General features: G+C 45.5%; 1 protein-coding gene across 1 annotated transcript; it reads left to right on the forward strand.

Moving 5' to 3' along the window:
- Window positions 1-9130: 9130 nt before the first annotated feature.
- On the forward strand, window positions 9131-12293 carry LOC140467090 (uncharacterized methyltransferase YdaC-like). The gene is made up of 2 exons (XM_072563155.1): window positions 9131-9598; window positions 11997-12293. The coding sequence occupies exons 1-2, from the start codon at window positions 9163-9165 to the stop codon at window positions 12194-12196; spliced, it is 636 nt and encodes a 211-aa protein (XP_072419256.1). The 5' UTR covers window positions 9131-9162; the 3' UTR covers window positions 12197-12293.
- Window positions 12294-18903: the final 6610 nt, after the last annotated feature.

The following is an 18903-nucleotide window of genomic DNA, read 5'->3' on the forward strand; positions in this document are numbered from 1 at the left end:
AGGTTTTCAACTTCTAATTCCATTACATGTTTTTTATATGACGACTGATGCAGCCAAACTCTCTGAATAGAGAGAGAGGGAGGCGAAGCCTTGGAATGTTATGTCTTCAAACCACTGCCCTTCCAAAGGGGGAAGGATGCATTTCAAAACAGACTGGACTGTGGCATTATGTGACGACAAAGATAACAGGATAGCGACCCCACCCACCCCACCCCCCCCCCCACCCCCACGCTGCTAAACAGCACGCCAGCTCTCTGCAAATTATGCCCCAAACTGCAAACCCCAAATATATTTTTCCATTCGAAGAACACAGAAGGATAGGGATGAAAAAGCCAGTTTCAACTCAATTGTGGAAGTGGGAGTGAACAATCTGAAGTGGGCGTGAACTTCAGCCTGAATTTGAGTGCTCGCAGGCTGTAAAGATTACAGATGAAGAGCTGTTCTGTAGTTACCCCTGTCTTGAGGGTAAAGACAGTCTCTCTCTCTCTCTCTCCTGAGTGTAAGAGCTCAGCTAGCTAACAGCCAAACAAAAAGAAATAGGGCAACTAAAGGACTCCCTCTTAAACCTGACACCGAGAATTCAACCAAAGTTAAAGAAACAGGACAACAGAATCACAACCTGTAAAATTAAGGATCATGAAACCGACTGTTTGACTAACAATGTCAGTGCTATGGATAACTTCCACTGCATTGGCCATAATGTTCACCTATTACTGTTTGTGAATAATTCAAAACTGACCCATTTATCTTTTTTCATAAATTTTGCATTTGCCTCTAAGTTTAATCTGTGTGTATGTATGTTGCATTACTAATTCATCTCACGTTTTAATAAAGTCACTCATAAACTGCTAACTTAAGACAGTCTGGTTAAATTGGCTGCTTTTAGACTAAGTTCATTTGGAGCTGGGAAAATGGTATCCATAATGGAAGGAATTGTTAATAAATTAACTTTGTTGAGATAAAACAAGGGGATGGTGAATAATTTACAGTTTTAGTGTTCTGTCTGGAATTGGAAAAAATGCTATTTTTTTCTTTTATTCTTCTTCTTTTCTCGTATTTCTTTCTCTTTCTTCGCTTTTTTAAAGCTTACTTCCCAGGAAGGTGATGGAGTGAGACTTCAGCTCTCAGTAATGAGGTGGCTGGTAAACCAATCAGATCTCTAGCACTCAGGAGCATTGTAGCATTGTTGAGGTCCAGAGCAGTCAGTGGTGAGGTAGCTGGTGATCCCCAGGTGGCATTCAGCAGTGAAGCGGTGGTGAGTCTGGATGGGGGTCAGCAGTGGTGATCCCGGATGGCATTCGGTGGTGAGGAGGCTGGTGAACCCGGATGGTATTAGCTGGTGAGGTGGCTGATGATTGGGACTCTGACAATTGGCAGCGAGATGGCAGTGCAGAGGAGATCAAGTCCAGCACAGGGAGTGGAAGCCCTCCTGGGGAAAGCCCAGCAGGAGTGTCTGCAGGCCCATGGCTAAAGAAAGAATATTATGCTGAACATCTAACTTATTTCTTTGTTTTTCTACATTGTACCGAAGATTTTGTACCGAGGTATCTTTGTACCTAAGGTGGCACTGAGAATGGCGACTATGTACACTTCTCACTGTACTCCTGTTCTTGAGTACATGTGACAATGAAGACTAATTCTAATTCTGATAAATTGGGGAAATTTGCCAGGGGTCTGGGCATAACAACCAGCATTTCTAATATGCATACAGTACCAATATCTGATGAGATGTGCAGCAGATGCCAGATGGATAAAGAGATTTGTACAAATGCTACTTGTGTATCAGCAGCTGGTAGAGTGGGCAGATCAGTTCGTGTGCAATGCTGTAATGACACTAATGCTGCCATTTTCAGGAGCAGAGATCCAGCTTATCCTTTCTCTTAGTCTTACATAACAGAACATAATGTCAAACAACATAAAAGATGTCCATCAGCACAATTTTGCTGAATTAGGTATTTTTGCTGCTGGTGCATTTGCTTTTAAACATTCAATAGTCTTCAGGAGGTGGTTTGGCTAATGCTGCAGTATTTAGTTTCACTGATGGTTAGGCTCTTGTTTAATGAGCTGACTTCCCAATAATGGCATTGTCCTTGCAGGTCTTCCCTTTGGAATTGAGCACGAGTGGAAAATGAAGAGAAGATGCACAGAGCAGGCCAAGCTACTGGAAAAGCGAGAAGGAAGAATGGGATATGGTCTCATCATGCTACTCCGATGGTCTTTAAGACGGCAGTTCTCTTCTCAACTTCAGCAAGGTTCTGTACATGACTCATCGTTATCTCACATACTTACCCCTTTACCTTATGAATGTGCTGGCTGTGCTGCTGAAAATGTAAATATCAGAGGTAAAGATAAAGTGACAACCATCCCAGAGGAGCACAGGGCTCTCTCATTAGAGGGAAAGTTGACTGATGGAAGTTTGACCTGAGGGTCACCACACCTCAGGGACGGGAAGGAGTGAGAAGGAGAATCCTTCATGGTGACCTCTGTCTGTAGGAATCAAACCCACACTCAGACCATAGCAACTGACTGCAGCAAAAAGGGGACATGGTTTGTATCTCCCTCAACTTCTCAGCAGCGGGAATCGAGAGAGTATGAGCCAGGGGGCAGCTGGCAAGATAAGGTTGAATGTAAAATACTTACCTCGTGAATCAGCAGAGCGAAGGCTGAACAGGAGGGGGAGTGAACACTGGGACTGCTGGGTAAGTGAACGAGTACATTCAGGCAATGGCTAAACCCAAAAGACTACACATGTAGTGTCCCCTACCCATCCTCCTCCTCTAACCAAGAAAAGGACTCTGTGTGGGAAGTTGGTAAGGTTTTTTTAAAAGTCTTTGGCGATTTCGAGCAGAGGGTATGGAAGCTAGGACAGTTACATGTTCCTCTTGCAGGATGTGGGAGGTAAGGGTCACCACTCATGTCCCTGTTAACTTCACCTGTGAAAAGTACACCCAACTCCAGGTCCTCACAGACTGCGTTAGAGAACTGGAGCTGGAGCTGGATGAACTTTGGATCATTCGGGAGGCTGAAGGGATGATAGAGAGGAGTTATAGGGAGGTAGTCACACCTAAGTTACAGGATAAATAAAGCTGGGTGACTGTCAGGAGAGGGAAAGGAATTAGGCAGACAGTGCAGGGATCCACTATGGCCGTTCCCAACAATAATAAGATAAAGCTTTGGATACTGTTGTGAGAGGGACCTACCAGGGGAAAGCCACGGGATTGGTGGGGGAATAAGAGAGTGATCGTGAAAGGAGATTCAACGGTTACAGTAACAGACAGGCGACTCTGTGGTCGCGAATGAGACTCCCAGATGGTCTGTGCCTCCCGGGTGCCAGCGTCAGGGATGGCTTGGATCAAGTCTACAGGATTCTGGGGAGCGTGAGCAGCAGAAGTTGTGGTACACATCGGTACCAATGGCGTAGCTAGGAAAAGGGATGAGGACCTGGAAAGTGAATATAGGGAGTTAGGTTGGAAGCTAAAGGCAGGATGAGAGGAGTAGTGATCTCAGGATTGCTTCCGATACCACAGGCTAGTGAGGTTAGGAATGGAGAGCAAGTGCAGCTGAACACGTGGCTGCAGAGTCAGTGTAGAACGGAGGGCTTCAAATATGTGCATCGTTGGGATATCTTCTGGAGAAGGCGGAACTGTACAAGGAGGAAGGTTTGCACCTGAGCCGGAGGGGTACCAATATCCTGAGAGGGAGGTTTGCCAGATCTCTTTGTGAGGATTTAAACTAGATTGTCAGAGGGTTAGGAACCGGACCTACGGATCAGAGGATGTGTTATCTGGTGAACAGGCAGAGACGATGTGCAGAGAGTCTGAAAGGAAGGATAGACAGTTGATAGGGCAATGTTGCAGTCAATGTGAGGCGTTGAAATGTGTCTATGTTAATACAAGAAGTGTCACGAATAAGGATGATGAACTTAGAGTGTGGATCAGTACTTGGAGCTACGATGTTCACAGGGGCAAGAATGGTTGTTGCATGTCCTATTCATTTCAAAATGAATAGGCAGGGAGGTAAAAGAGGTGGGGGAGTGGCATTGCTAATCAGGGCTAGTATTACAGCTGCAGAAAGGAAGGTCATCGAGGAGGGTTTGTCTACTGAGCCAGTATGGGTGGAAGTCAGAAACAGGAAAGGAGCAGTCACTTTATTGGGAGTTTTCTACAGAACCCCCAAATAGCAATTGAGGAGGAGCAGATTGGGAGGCAGATTTTGGAAAGATGCAGAAGTAACAGGGTTGTTGGCATGTGTGACTTCAACTTGCCTAATATTGATTGGAATCTTCTTTGTTAAATAATTTGAATGGAGCAGATTTTGTCAGGTATATCCAGGAAGGGTTCCTGACTCAATATGTAGATCGGCTAACTAGAGGGGAGGCCACATTGGATTTGGTGCTTGGAAATGAACTTGGTCAGGTGTCAGATCTCTCAGTGGGAGAGCATTTTGATGGTAGTGATCACACCTCCCTGACCTTTACCATAGTCATGGAGAGGGATAGGAGCAGATGGTATGGGAAAGTATTGCATTGAGAGAGGGGAATCACAGTGCTATTAGGCAGGAACTGTGCAGCAGAAATTGGGAACCAGAGCTACAGATCAGAGGATGGGATAGCTGGTGAACAGACAGATATGGCGTGCAGAGAATTTATGAGAAAGGATAGACAGCTGATAGGGTAAAGTTGCAGACAGTGTGATTGTTGCTGTGTTTTTACTTTACTGCAAGAAGTGTCAGGAATAAGGGTGATGAACTAAGATGATGGATCAGTTAGAGAACAGATAATCTCAGAGAAATGCACGACCGAAATGTGGAGGCTCTTTAGGGAGCACTTGGTGTGAGTGTTGGGCAGGTTTGTCCCACTGAGGTGAGGAAGGGATGGTCGGGTGAAGGGACCTTGAATGACAAGAGATGTAGAACATCCAGTCAAGAGGAAGAAGGAAGCTTACATACGATTGGGGCAACAAGGATCAACAGGGCTCTAGAGGGTTACAAGGTAGCCAGGAATGAACTAAAGAATGAACATAGGAGAGCAAGAGGGGGGCATGAAACAGTCTTGATGGGTAGGAATAAGGAAAATCCTAAGGCATTCTACACTGATGTGAGGAACAACAGGATGGCCAGAGTGAGGGTAGAGTGAGTGTAGGGCTAGTCAGAGGAGGTAGGGGAGGCCCTTAATGAATACTTTTCTTCAATATTCACTTTTGAGAAGGGCATTGTCGTTTGTGAGGACAGCATGAAACAGGCTGATACGCTCGAATAGGTTGATGTTAAGGAGGAGGATGTTCTGGAAATTTTGAAAAACATGAGGATAAATAAATTCCCTGGGCCAGATAGGATATACCCAAGGTTACTACAGGAAGCAATGGAAGAGATTGCTATGCTTTTGGCAGTGATCTTTGCATCCAGAGGGTGGCAAATGTTATTCCCTTGTTCAAGAAAGGGAATAGGAATAACCCTGGGAATGACAAACCAGTTAGTCTTACGTCTGTGGTGGGCAAATTATTGGAGAGGAGCTTGAGATACAGCACATATGATTCCTTGGAAAATCATAGTTTGATTAGACGTAGTCAGCATGGCTTTGTGAGGGGCAGGTCATGCCTTCAAGTCTTATTGAATTCTTTGAGGATGTGACAAATCACATTGATGAAGGTAGAACATTGGATGTGGTGTATATGGATTTCATACACCAGTTGATAAGGTTCCCCATGGTATGCTCATTCAGAAAGTAAGGAGACATGGGATACAGGGAAATCTGGCTGTCTGGATACAGATTTGGCTGACCGAAAGAAGACAGAGGGTGTTAGTAGATGGAAAGTATTCAGCCTGTAGCTTGGTGACCAGTAGTGTTCTGGAGGGATCTGTCCTGGGACCTCTGCTCTTTGTGATTTGTGTAATTGACCTGGATGTGGAAGTGGAAGGGTGGGTTAGTAAGTTTGCCAATGACACGAAGGTTGGTGGAGTGGTGGATAGAGTGGAGGGCTGTTGTAGGTCATTGACAGAATGTAGAGCTGATCTGAGAAGTGGCAGATGGAGTTCAACCTGGAAAAGTGTGAAGTGATTCATTTTGCAAGGTTGAAGTTGAATGCAGATTACAGTGTTAAAAGCAGGATTCTTGGCAGCGTGGAGGAACAGAGTGATCTTAGGGTCCACATCCATAAATCCCTCAAAGTTGCCACCCAAGTTGATAGAGTTGTTAAGAAGGCATATGGTGTATTGGCTTTCATTAGTGGGGGATTGAGTTTAAGAGCTGTGAGGTTATGCTGCTATAAATTCCTGGTTAGACCACACTTAGAATATTGTGTTCAGTTCTGGTCACCTCATTATAGGAAGGATTTGGAATCTTTAGAAAAGGAGCAGGGGAGATTTACCAAAATGCTGCGTGGATTGGAGGGCCTGTCTTATGAAGAGAGGTTGAGGGAGCTAGGGCTTTTCTCATTGAAGCGAAAAAGGATGAGAGGTGTGATTTGGAAGAGGTTTACAAGATGATGAGGTATAGATAGAGTGGATAGTCAGAGACTTTTTCCCAGGGTGGAAATGGCTATCAGGAGGGGACATACTTTTAAGGTGACTGGAGGAAGGTTTTAGGTGAGATGTCAGAGGTAAGTTCTTTACACAGAGAGTGGTGGGTACGTGGAATGCCCTGCCAGCAGTGGGAGTAGAGTCAGATACATTAGGGACATTTAAGCGACTCTTGGATAGGCACATGGATGATAGTAAAATGTAAGGTATGTAGCTTCGTTTGACCATAGAGTAGGATATAATGTCGGCACAACATTGAGGACCGAAGGGCCTGTACTGTGTAATACTGTTCTATGTTAACTATTCTGCCCCATAGGGAGCTGTGTTCATTTCAGCTTTGTCCTGAATGTCTGAAGGAGCTGGGATCAGAATTTCCAGCTAGAAATGTAGAGCACAGTGTTAATGGAAAGGAAAATCCCGACAGTGGGTGCCACTCTCGGGAATATCCAGACCAATGTGCTGTAAACTGTGGAATCCTGGCAGCACTCTCTGCAGCTTTCTTGTTTTTGAATGGCATGTTGACAAGACAACCTGTTCAGGTGATTTCCTGGATAAAGCAAATTTTGAAGCCTCCTAGAAAATTACTATAGCACAACAGGAGGCCATTCGGCCATGGCACTGGCCTTCCTACTGTACATGTTACTTTCTTTTCCTCAGTTGCCATCCCCATCCAGCCCTGCACACTCGAACCTTTCTGGACACTATCTCAATTTCCTTTCAAAAGCCTTGGTCGAACCTGCCCACACCACACTCTCAGACACTGTGACCAGACCCTAACCACTTGCTGCATGGAAAGTTTCTCCTTATCATTTATTTTTCTTTTGCCAACCGCTTTCAATCGGTGCTGTTTAGTTTTTGGTCTATCCCCGGGTGAGGAATGTCCGTTCTAAGGGTACATTGGAGAGGTTGGAACTGGTTTCCTTGGGGAACACAAACTTGAGAAGAGATTTGATTGAAATGTTCAAAATAATCATGTTTGGACAGAGTGGATGGGCTGAAAATGTGTTGCTGGAAAAGCACAGCAGGTCAGGCAGCATCCAAGGGGCAGGAGAATCGACGTTTTGGGCATGAGCCCTTCTTTAGCCCTTCCTGAAGAAGGGCTGATGCCCGAAACATCGATTCTCCTGCTCCTTGGATGCTGCCTGACCTGCTGCGCTTTTCCAGCAACACATTTTCAGCTCTGATCTCCAGCATCTGCAGTCCGCACTTTCTTCCAGAGTGGATGGGACAAAACCGTGCCCATTCCCAATGTGGAATCAAGGTGCATAGAACCCAGATAGCAAGTATTCTGTGAAAGAAATGATGGCGACATGAGGAGAATCTTTATCCTCAGAAAGTGGTCAGGATCTGGAAAGCATTGCCCAAGTGTGGGGTTGGGACAGGGCCAACCAAGTCCTTCAATAAGAAATTACATCATGATGTGAAATTAGCCGAATAACGGGAGAAAGGCACTGGCTGAATTGAATCTTCAGAGATTCAGAACAGATACAGTGGCCGAGTCACTACCTCCTGTGTTTTACTCAATGATTCCATTATATAATTCCGAGTGCCCATTGCGCCATCTGGGAATGTGATGATAAAGGCCTATCACTGGAGTATTAATCCAGAAACTCAGCTCATGTTCTGGGGATGTGAGTTTGAATCTTGGCACGGCATATGGTGGAATTTGAATTCAATTTTTAAAATCTGGAATTATGAATGACCTGATGATTATGAAACCACTGTTGATTGTCAAAAGAAACCAATCTGGTTTACTAATGTCCTTCAGGGAGAGAATTCTGCTGTTTGTACCTGGTCTGGCCTACCTGTAACTCCAGAGTGACAGCAATGTGGTTGCCCTCTGAACTGCAATCAGATCAAGGCCAGCCAGTGATGCCCACATCCCACTGGTGAATTTAAAGAGTATGGGCTGCACCCTCCCACCCCTTTGCAATCTGTTGAGGTTTAGTATCCTTCCTGTCCCTACAGGGCATGTTGGAAGTATTTATTTTACTTGTTGCCTTGTAAGAGGCCCTTTTGGTATGGAAACCAGTCTGGGTTCTGCTGCTGTGAGCTGCAGTGAGAACAATGTGAATCAAGAGTATGGTGCTTTTGCCCGAAACATCGACTTTCCTGCTCCTCGGATGCTGCCTGACCTGCTCTGCATTTCCGGCACCACACTCTTGACTCTAATCTCCAGCATCTGTAGTACTCACTTTCGCTAATTGAGAGCAATGTGTCTAACAGAGATGTTGAGCTGCCCAGGAGTTGGAGCAGAACTGTTCAGAACATTCCCCCTCTTTCTCTGAGTCTCGCTGTGGTCTGGCTGCTTTCAGTCTGTTTGGTCAGCACTGTCACTGAACAACAACAGCTTAACGTACACAATCTCAGCCCAGCTGACTGGCTCAATCTGTATGTAAACTGATGCTGGGATAACAGTGTATCGTCATCCAAGCTGTCAATCATCCATGATTTGGAGATGCTGGTGTTGGACTGGGGTGTACAAAGTTAAAAATCAAACAAGACCAGGTTATAGTCCAACAGGTCTAGTGTGCTTCCAATTAAACCTGTTGACTAACCTGGTGTTGTGTCAATCATCCAGCAAGGCTGAGGTTCCACGTTGTGCAACAGGAAGGGGAACTTTTCGCAGCTCTGACAGTAGCAGCAATGCTGTTCGATCACCTCACCAAACAACTGAGCAAACCAACGCAGGGCCCCTGGGGATGGATGGTGAAAAAGTTCTTAGAGAGGAGGAATAGATTGGTGGAAGTGAATGCTGTCAAACTGTGTGACATTCAGCCTGAGAGTGTGGTGCTGGAACTAGGCTTTGGACCAGGGCTCGGTCTGCAGGAAGCTGCTAAACGCCTTACGCTGCCGAAGGGTAAACTCTATGGGCTGGATTACTCTGAATACATGTACCGTGTAGCCAGCAGGAGGTTGCAGCCTGATATTCAGTCCGGGAAGGTGACATTGTTTTATGGCAGTGTGGAACATATCCCTCTGGAAGACAACGTGGTGGACAGAGTATTTCACTGCAACTGTTATTACTACTGGCCTGATCTGCAATCTGGATGCAGAGAGATTTACCGAGTTATGAAACCAGGTAGAGTATTGAGCTGGTCAATTCTGAAAAATCCTAAACCTCAAGGGAAATGGTGCAGTCAGGATGAAATGGTGAGGTCACATATCAAGTAATCTCCATGAATGACATATCAGTGATTAGCCTGGTAGTCAACACTGATTTACTTCAACTTAGAGAGACTACAATTGCTAAACGATGTCCGTGGGTGTTTTTTCTGGAACTATGAGGGACTGGTGCATTAATGGACAGTAACCTCCTATAACCTCACCTTACCCCATCCATATATCTCCCTCACCATCCTGACCAGCAGCCACAGATTCTCTGGTCGAGGAAAAGCATTTTTAAAAATGGAAGCCACGCCCAATAATTATGCAATCAGTCAATAATTCCAACAATACAGTCAAGCGGGTGGCACGGTGGCACAGCAGTTAGCACTGCTGCCTCACAGCGCCAGAGACCCGGGTTCAATTCCCGCCTCAGTTGGGGAAGTGTGGAGTTTGCACGTTCTCCCCGTGTCTGCGTGGGTTTCCTCCGGGTGCTCCGGTTTCCTCCCACAGTCCAAAAATGTGCAGGCCAGGTGAATTGGCCATGCTAAATTGCCCGGAGTGTTAGGTAAATGTAGGGGAATGGGTGGGTTGCAGGTTGGTGTGGACTTGTTGGGCCGAAGGACCTGTTTCCATAGTGTAATGTAATCTAATCAATAGTACAATATAAGAGAAGGAGGAGCTTAGCTTGTAATGCCTGCGCCCATTGTTACAATTCACTGGGGTATTGCACTGGAAAGCAGACCCCACGATTCTTGGAGTCATTCGCTCCATGTCATGTCATTTTTGCTTCTTTTGCCAATTACAAACCATCAGTGACTTTTCGTTCTCGATATTTTCGCAAATGGGAACATTTTCTCCCTATTTATTCTGACCACATCTGAGTGTACATGTGCAACGAGAAGCGGGTGTAATTACCAAGAATTGTTTACAAGTCTGTCTGACTGAGGAGCTTTTAGTTACGGGGTGACAATCTGCTAAGAAGCTCAATGGTCTGTATTTTGGGAGGACTGGGGGATTAATTGGTAACCCCTTGCCCAGAGATCCTCCATTGTCTGGGTACAAATTGCCAGAAGCTGATCCATAACCATCATTGAGCAGCTTCAAAGCTGCGGGCTAAAACACCATACTCGACTGACTGAACCTCTCAGATTTCTGGGCCAGTAGCAATTCCTTGGAAGCTGCTACTTGACTTTGCTATGGATTGTTCATGCATTCTGAGGTGTCAATGTGCAGTGAACCCAGTGGAATGAGGTGGTAGGGAGGGGCAATAGTGGGCGGCATGGTGGCACAGTGGTTAGCACTGCTGCCTCACAGCGCCCGAGACCCGGGTTCAATTCCCGCCTCAGGCGACTGACTGTGTGGAGTTTGCACGTTCTCCCCGTGTCTGCGTGGGTTTCCTCCGGGTGCTCCGGTTTCCTCCCACAGTCCAAAGATGTGCAGGTCAGGTGAATTGGCCATGCTAAATTGCCCGTAGCGTTAGGTAAGGGGTAAATGTTTAGGTAAGGGGTAAATGTAGGGGTATGGGTGGGTTGTGCTTCGGCGGGGCGGTGTGGACTTGTTGGGCCGAAGGGCCTGTTTCCACACTGTAAGTAATCTAATCTAATCTAATCTAATCTAATCTCCCCCTGCCCTTAATTATCCACAACCTCCTGTTCATCACAACCCTGATTCTTCCAGAGTTAGATAATCCAGACAGTAGGCAGGATATTTGGTACCCACCATGATGGGATGAGGGCTGTAGCTACAAATCGCCCCACTGGCTGACATGCGGACCTGAGGCTCCTTCCTGCCTCAAGGCCATTCTTTCACGTGTGGGTAGCTCATTAACAGTAGCCAATTCAAGGAAGCTGCTTTCCAGCAGGAAACTGCCCTCTCCCAGAGGTTTCCCCCTACTCCCTGAGTCACCGGAGCAGCCATGAGCCACCTTGGAGGGGTACCCCCCAGCTTCCCTTCATTGCTGGCCTGTTTGCTGAATCTTTTTTTCATTAAGACTTTGACACATTCATAGAAAGGGATCTCCATATTGAAGCCCTCTCTCTTTTGTTATCTTCCCTTACACTCAGCTGCTCTTCCAATGCTGAAGCCTTCTAATTGGTCTTCCACATTTGTTTTGATGGTCAAGGAACAAGTGTCTGAGATCGTTAAGAAGAAGTCCCCTCGAAAATCCCAGCTCGTGACTGTTTCCACTTCCCACTTAACTTCTGTTCCCTCACCTCAGAGGACAGTAGGCCACTATATCTGCTTCCAAATCCCCACCATCTTGACTCCATTGGTGTGATTACATCTTCAGTAGAAGATCTTGACATTAAGATTCCTTCTTTACATACCTTCCAAGAATTCAGTAAGCTGAGTATGTATCTGTTATTTGACAGGGGGGCTGATGGTCACCACCTTGACCCTGGAAGTTCTGAAGAAAGTCGTTGCTGCTGGATTGTTGAAGGATACAAAATGGCCACCTGAGCCATACATGGCTGCGCTCCGTGACACGGGATTTATCGATGTGTACATGGACCACAAACAAGACAAGGGGAAACTCTTTCAGGCTATCTTTGCAAAAGTAAATAAGGCTTGAGTGTACTGCAGACACTGACACCTGACCAGCTTGTTAATTTGTTGAAGGTGTTGGCCCCCTGTGTTCTCTGTCTATGCCATGATATTTCGATTGATTCTAATCTAAAAAGTGAGATAACGGAGTTTTACATGAATTCATGAATTCATGCTCCCTCACCACCAGACGCCTGGAGGAAGAACGCCTCATCTTCCGCCTCATCTTCCGCCTCGGAACACTTCAACCCCAGGGCATCAATGTGGACTTCAACAGTTTCCTTGTTTCCTCTTCCCCCACCTCACACTAATTCCAAACTTCCATCTCAGCACTGTCCCCATGACTTGTCCTACCTGCCTATCTTCTTTTCAACCTATCCACTCCACCCTCCCCCCGCCCAATCACTTACATCCCCTCCCCCACTCACCTATTGTACTCTATGCTACTTTCTCCCCACCCCCACCCTCCTCTAGTTTATCTCTCCACGCTTCAGGCTCTCTGCCTTTATTCCTGATGAAGGGTTTTTGACCAAAATGTCGATTTTACTGCTGCTCGGATGCTGCGTGAACTGCTGTGCTCTTCCAGCACCACTAATCCAGAACCTTCAACATATTGTCTAGCTATCACCATTGTTAACAGCTAACCCGAGAATGCAACTTTTTAAATAAAAGGTTTTGTGATTTACACATGAAAGTAGTGAAACTGTCACGTATTCTAACAGATGAAAGGCTTAACAGACAATCAATTTTTCAATGTATAATTTCAGTTACATCACACTGTAAATTTTTGTGATAAATTTCTGTGTTAGAATTGAGCCCTCCACAACTACCTGATGAAGGAGCGTCGCTCCGAAAGCCACTGTGCTTCCAATTAAACCTGTTGGACTATAACCTGGTGTTGTGTGATTTTTAACTTTGTACATCCCAGTCCAACACTGGCAAGAATACAAAACAAACCCTAACATTGTACAAAGCAACACCAAAAAAAGGCAAAAAAAAACAAAAAAACCCCACAAAATACAGAACAGCTATGCTCAACACAAAGCTCCCAAACAAAGGAACGAGAGCATTGTATATATACCTGTCTTAACTCAGGAGACCCCCTCCAGGGTCCAGGGCTTGACAAATCTAACCATCCTGGTTAAAAAAACGCCCCAGTTAAGATAATTGACAAATCTATATCCAAATAACTCAAGTAGGGCTGCCATATCTTATAAAAATGGTCTGTTGTGTGATACACCATTTTTGTGAAAAGGTCCAAGGGAATGGGCTCCATAATTAATTTCTGCCATCCCAGCAAACCCGGTGGGTTCTCAGGCACCCAGTTCATCAGAATATTCTTCTGTGCACAGTATGCAAAAATATTAAATAGTTTCTTCCCATGCCCATCAAAGATGGTAAATTCGGTAGACCTAAGAGGAAAGATATCGGGTCTACTTTGACTTCAGTCCTCAATACCCTCCCGATCTCTCCCTCCACGGCGCTCCAATAAACACGAAGCCCGTGGCATGTTCAGAGCAATGGGTATGAGTACCTACACTTATTTTACATTTGGGGCACACTGAAGATGCCCCTTTTTTAAACTTCACCAGATGGTCTGGTGCCAGATGAACCCTGTGCAGAACTTTTAACTGCACAGCACATGTCCTGTTACAGATTGAGATCTTTTGAGTATTCTCTCATATGTTCTTCCATGTTTCAGAAGAGATCTCCATTCCTAGCTCTTGCTCCCAGACCTCACATAACCGGTTAATATCCTGCCAGGCCCTGCCACCCAGCAGGCGATAGAGGGCACTAACTGAAAGGGTGCTTGTGGAATGTAGCAACAACCTCTCTGTATCGGCCTTATAGGACTTAGTGAGAAGCATAGTCTTCTTCTGGATGAAATCCCTAACCTGAAAAAAACAGAAAAGATCTCTGCTGGGTAACCCATATTTGCGGCTCAGTTGCTCAAAAGACATCATAACCTCCCCCTCAAACAAGTCTCCCAAACTAGAAACTCCTCTCACTGCCCATAGTTTGAACCCTGAATCCATCATCCCTGGTCGGAACCCTGACATGCCAACTATAGGCGTAAGTGGCAAAGTCTTGGATAAACAACCCTCACTCTGACACATGACCCTCCAAGCCTTGACTGTACTAATGACAATGAGGTTCTGGCAGTGATCCATAACTGTCCTCATCTTATCCATGAACAACAGGTTAATAAGAGGGCACTTTGCCTGGGAGGCCTCAAAATCCAGCCATATTGAGTTTGGATCGTTGCCTACCCAATCACAGACAAAGGACAGCGGGGAACTCAATTGATACCTCCTGATGTCTGGGAGATCAACTCCTCCCTCTCCTTGAGGCAACTGCAATTTAGTAAGTTTGATGAGGGGCCAAAAAGTTACGGTCATTCTACCTGGTCAAATGCTTTCTCTGAATCTAAGGAAATCACCAACCCCTAAATCGATCGTTGCTGACAAACATGAACCACATTCAGCAACCTTCTAATATTATTAGATGACCTACGGCCCCTGATAAAGCCAGTCTGGTCCTCTTTAACAATATGGAGCAACACCCTTTCCAATCTCAGCGCCAGGATTTTGGACAGAATCTTGAAATCTGAATTTAATAGAGAGATGGGCCTTATAAAACTCACCCGGGAGAGCCAGGCGCTTTCCCACTCTGAGTTGCCTAGCTGCCTCCTGCATTTCCTGAACTTTCAAGGGGTCAGTAAGGAGAGAGGCCTGTTCCAAGGTTACCCCCGGGAAGTTCAGGTTATTAAAAAAGGTCTCTATTTTAGCATTCCTGTCCTCGCGAACTTCAGATTGATACAATTCAGAGTAAAATCTCCGAAAATCCTTATTAATCTTTTTAGCATCGTAGGTGAGGACCCAGCGCTGTCTCGGATTGCAGTAATGGGTTGAGGAGCACACTTTTTCCTAGTTAGGTACGCTAAATACTTCCCTGGCCTATCCCCATATTCAAACAGCCTTTGTCTTGCAAAAGCAAGTTCTTTCTTTGAGTTTTGTGTCAGTATTGAATTCAAGGCAGCCCAGAGGACCGTGATCCGCTGTAGCTTAGTCACTGAAGGCTGTGCAAAATGTGCCGCCTCAGCGACTTTCAACCGCATCTCAAGGAGACGCTGCTGTTCCTCCTCCTGTCGTTTCCGGCTAGCTGAATAGGAAATAGCTAATCCACTAGCAAAGGCCTTAGCAGTCTCCCATAGCATGGACGGACTACTAGCTGTGCCTGAGTTAATAGTCAAGAATTCCTGAAACTCCTTCAAAAAGTATTCCACAAATTTGGAATCCTTAAGGAGAAAAGGGTCCAAATGCCAGTGCTGCAAACCTCGCCCTTCACTCTTGGCCTTAACCTCCAAATGTACTGCCACGTGATCAGAAATAGCTATATTCCCAATTTTACAATCCATAATCGAATCCAGAAGGGCTGAGGGAGCCAGAAAGTGGTCAATCCTCCTGTGACATTCATGTGGATTTGAAAAAAAGGTGAAGTCCTTGCCGGTAGGGTGAAGACATCTCCAAATATCCACCAGCCCAACTCCTCGCATCAGTCAACCACCTCTTTGGCCTGCAAAGAAATAGTTGGGGACCCACAAGGCATCCTATCCACTGTCGGATCCAAAAGACAATTGAAATGCGCCCCCCCCCCCCATAATAATGTGCCGTGTTCCAAAAGCACTCAGCTTAGAGAAAGCACAAATCAAAAATTTGAGGGGATGCGCTGGAAGATAGTAGACATTTAAAATGTCATATTCCTCCCCATGTATCAGGGCTTTAAGTATCACAAACCATCCCTGCTCATATTTCACCTGCTCTAATAATGTGAATGGAAGATTTTTGTGGATAAGTACTGCCACTCCCCTACTTTTAGTAGTAAAGGATGAAAAGAATACCTGGTCAGAAACCCCCTGTTGTTATTTCAGGTGTTCCCCATCATCAAGATGGGTTTCCTGCAACAAAGCAATATCTACACTTTCCCTCTTAAGGCTCGAAAGCACCTTTTTCCTTTTAACAAGCGATTGACTTTCCTTAATGTTCCAGGTGCATCATTTAATAAGACATGTAGCCATATCCCCTTTCAGAGACCCTTGAACCCCTCAGAGGGAGAACCCTGCTTACAAAGCGCCGAGCAGAAGTAAATAAATACTCATAGAGTCAAAGAACTATATATACAAAAACTACTCTTTCATAAATATAAACAATTATTACTACCAAAAGACTACAAAGAAAATCAACTATAAAACTTTGAATAGAAGACTCTTCTCCATGCCCATAAGGGGCACTCATCCTACCCATCCCCTCCTTCACAATTCCTTCAAACCCAGACTGTACCCCAGCCTTAGGCCAGAAAAAAAACAAGTAGATGATCCTTAAATCAACAGGAAATCAAAGTCAGGATGTGCACTCCACCCATCACTGGCTTCATATCACCCTGACTTGTGACTAAAAGAGAAACTGAACAAACAAGAAAAAGGGGAGAGACAACAAAGAACATCCACAAAATTTCCCAACAGAAAATCTGGTTATTAAAAAAAAGGAACAACTTATTCCAAGGTCTTTCCCCCCTTTCCAACAAGGAAAGTATTAAGGAGAAAGAAAGGAATAAAAAAAAGGAAAGGAAAGCATGGGGAAAGATAGAAAAGAGAACAAACATTAAACCGTATTCTTCAGGCCAATCCATCTATTTTAAAGTGTCTACAAATGTTTAAAGTGAGTCCTCGTGGCTGAAACGAAGCACTGCGGGGTATATCATGGAGTACTGGATGCCCAGGTTCCTCAGCCTCTTTTTAACTTCATCAAAGGACTTCTTCTTTCGAATTACAGCTGCAGAGAAATCCTGGAAAACATGATTTTTGACCCTTTGTACAGCAGTGCCTTACCGATCTTTTCCCAGGGATCGGGAAGCTTCAATGACCTTTTGCTTGTCCTTATATGAGTGGAAATGCACTAGGACCGAGCAGGGGTGCTGCACTGGCCCTGACCTGTGCACTGTAACCCGATAAACCCTATCAATCTGAAGCCTGCTGGACTCGATGTGAAGGCCTAAACACTTCAGCAGCCAGCTTTCAAAGAAGCTGACCGGCTGCTCACCTTCCTCACCTTCAGGGAGCCCGACAATTCGGAGACTTATCCTCCAACCTCAATTTTCAAGGTCGTCAATATGTTCTTGCAAGGTCCGCATCTCTCGCTCCAGCACCTGGATTCGACCTGGATGAGGACTCCATCGCAGCTTCCAAGGCCTTAGTTCGACCCTCCACCTCCTCCAGCCTCTCCCCAAGGCCCTGGATCTCCTGCTCATGCTTCTGCAGCATGGATGCAATAGGTTGGATCTGGGCACAAATGTCCCTATGGATCTCCTCAATCGCAGCCCCAACTTTCAAGGTAAATCTCTCCATCACCGCAGCCAATTCCTGTGAGTCTGTCAGGTCCCCGGGTGGGTTCAGGAGAGGCTGCTGTGTCTGGTGTGGTAGGTGCTGCAGGGTAATGTCCTCCCTGCTGCTGTTTGCTCGCTCCTTTTCCCTTTGGCATCTTTCCCACTCCCAAATATTAACAAATACATGTTCTGTAAGGTTTTAAACTAATAATTTCTCCACATAAATTGGCCAGGGATGGCAAAATACACCAGTATGCCTTGGCTGTTAGGCAGAGCTGTCCACAGCAATTGTACAGAATTGCCGCCATCTTGCCGAGGCCCCTTTTGTCATATTTAAAGATAAATTGGAAATCACCCTTTCAGTTTTATACCTATCAGAAATGGAGAATTATTTTACTATGCTGCCCCTTTTGGAAATGATATATTGTAGATAAAACATTTTAGAAAGGACAGCAAATGAAAATGGGAAGGTAGGGTTGCCATACTTACTGTAAGAACAGCAAGAGAAAACATGCAACATCCATATTGCATCATAGCGATGTACAAAGTGGAAACAGACCCTTTGGTCCAACTCATCATGCTGACCAAATATCCGTACCTAATCTAGTCCCAATTGTCAGCGTGACCCATATTCCTCTAAACCCTTCTTATGCATATACCCATCCAGATGCCGTTTAAATGTTGCAATTGTACCAGCCTCCACCATTTCCTCTAGCAGCTCGTTTCATATATACATCACCCTCTGCATGAAGACATTACCCTTTAGGTTCCTTTCAAATCTTTCCCCTCTCACCCTAAACCTATGTCCTCTAGTTTTGGAGTCCACAACCTAGGGAAAAGACCTTGGCTACTCACCAATCCATGTCCCTCATGATTTTATAAACTTCCATGAGTTCAACCTTCAGCCACCGACACTCCAGGGAAAATAGTCCCAGCCTATTCAGCCTCTCCCTATAGCTCAAGCCACCCAACCCTGCCAACATCCTTATAAGTCTTTTCTGAACCCTTTCAAGTTTCGCAACATCTTGACAGGTTGCACCTGAACCAGAAGGGCACTAATATCCTGGGAGGTAGGTTTGCTAGCACTCTACAGGGGGGGGCGGGGGGGGGGGGGGGGGGGGGGGTTAAACTAATTTGGCAGGGGGATGGGATCCGGACTTGTAGTCCAGCAAGTAGGCTAGCTGTTTGTCAGGATGTCCAAGAATGTAGGAGAGCTGTGGAGAAGGTAGCACTGACAGGGAATACTTGCGGACACAGAGATGGGTTCAAGTGTGTATACTTCAACACAAGGAGTGTCAGAAATAAGGTGGGTGAACTTAAGGTGTAGATCGGTACTTGGGACTACGATGTTGT

Source organism: Chiloscyllium punctatum, chromosome 45, assembly GCF_047496795.1.
Source record: "Chiloscyllium punctatum isolate Juve2018m chromosome 45, sChiPun1.3, whole genome shotgun sequence".
Classification (NCBI taxonomy): Eukaryota; Metazoa; Chordata; class Chondrichthyes; order Orectolobiformes; family Hemiscylliidae; genus Chiloscyllium; species Chiloscyllium punctatum.

Bases quoted from the DNA above. Each gene is read 5' to 3' on its own strand.
- LOC140467090 (XM_072563155.1), top strand. From the start codon at position 9,163: ATGCTGTTCGATCACCTCACCAAACAACTGAGCAAACCAACGCAGGGC. The intron at 9,599-11,996 runs GTAGAGTATTGA...GTTATTTGACAG, and splicing joins TTACCGAGTTATGAAACCAG to GGGGGCTGATGGTCACCACC.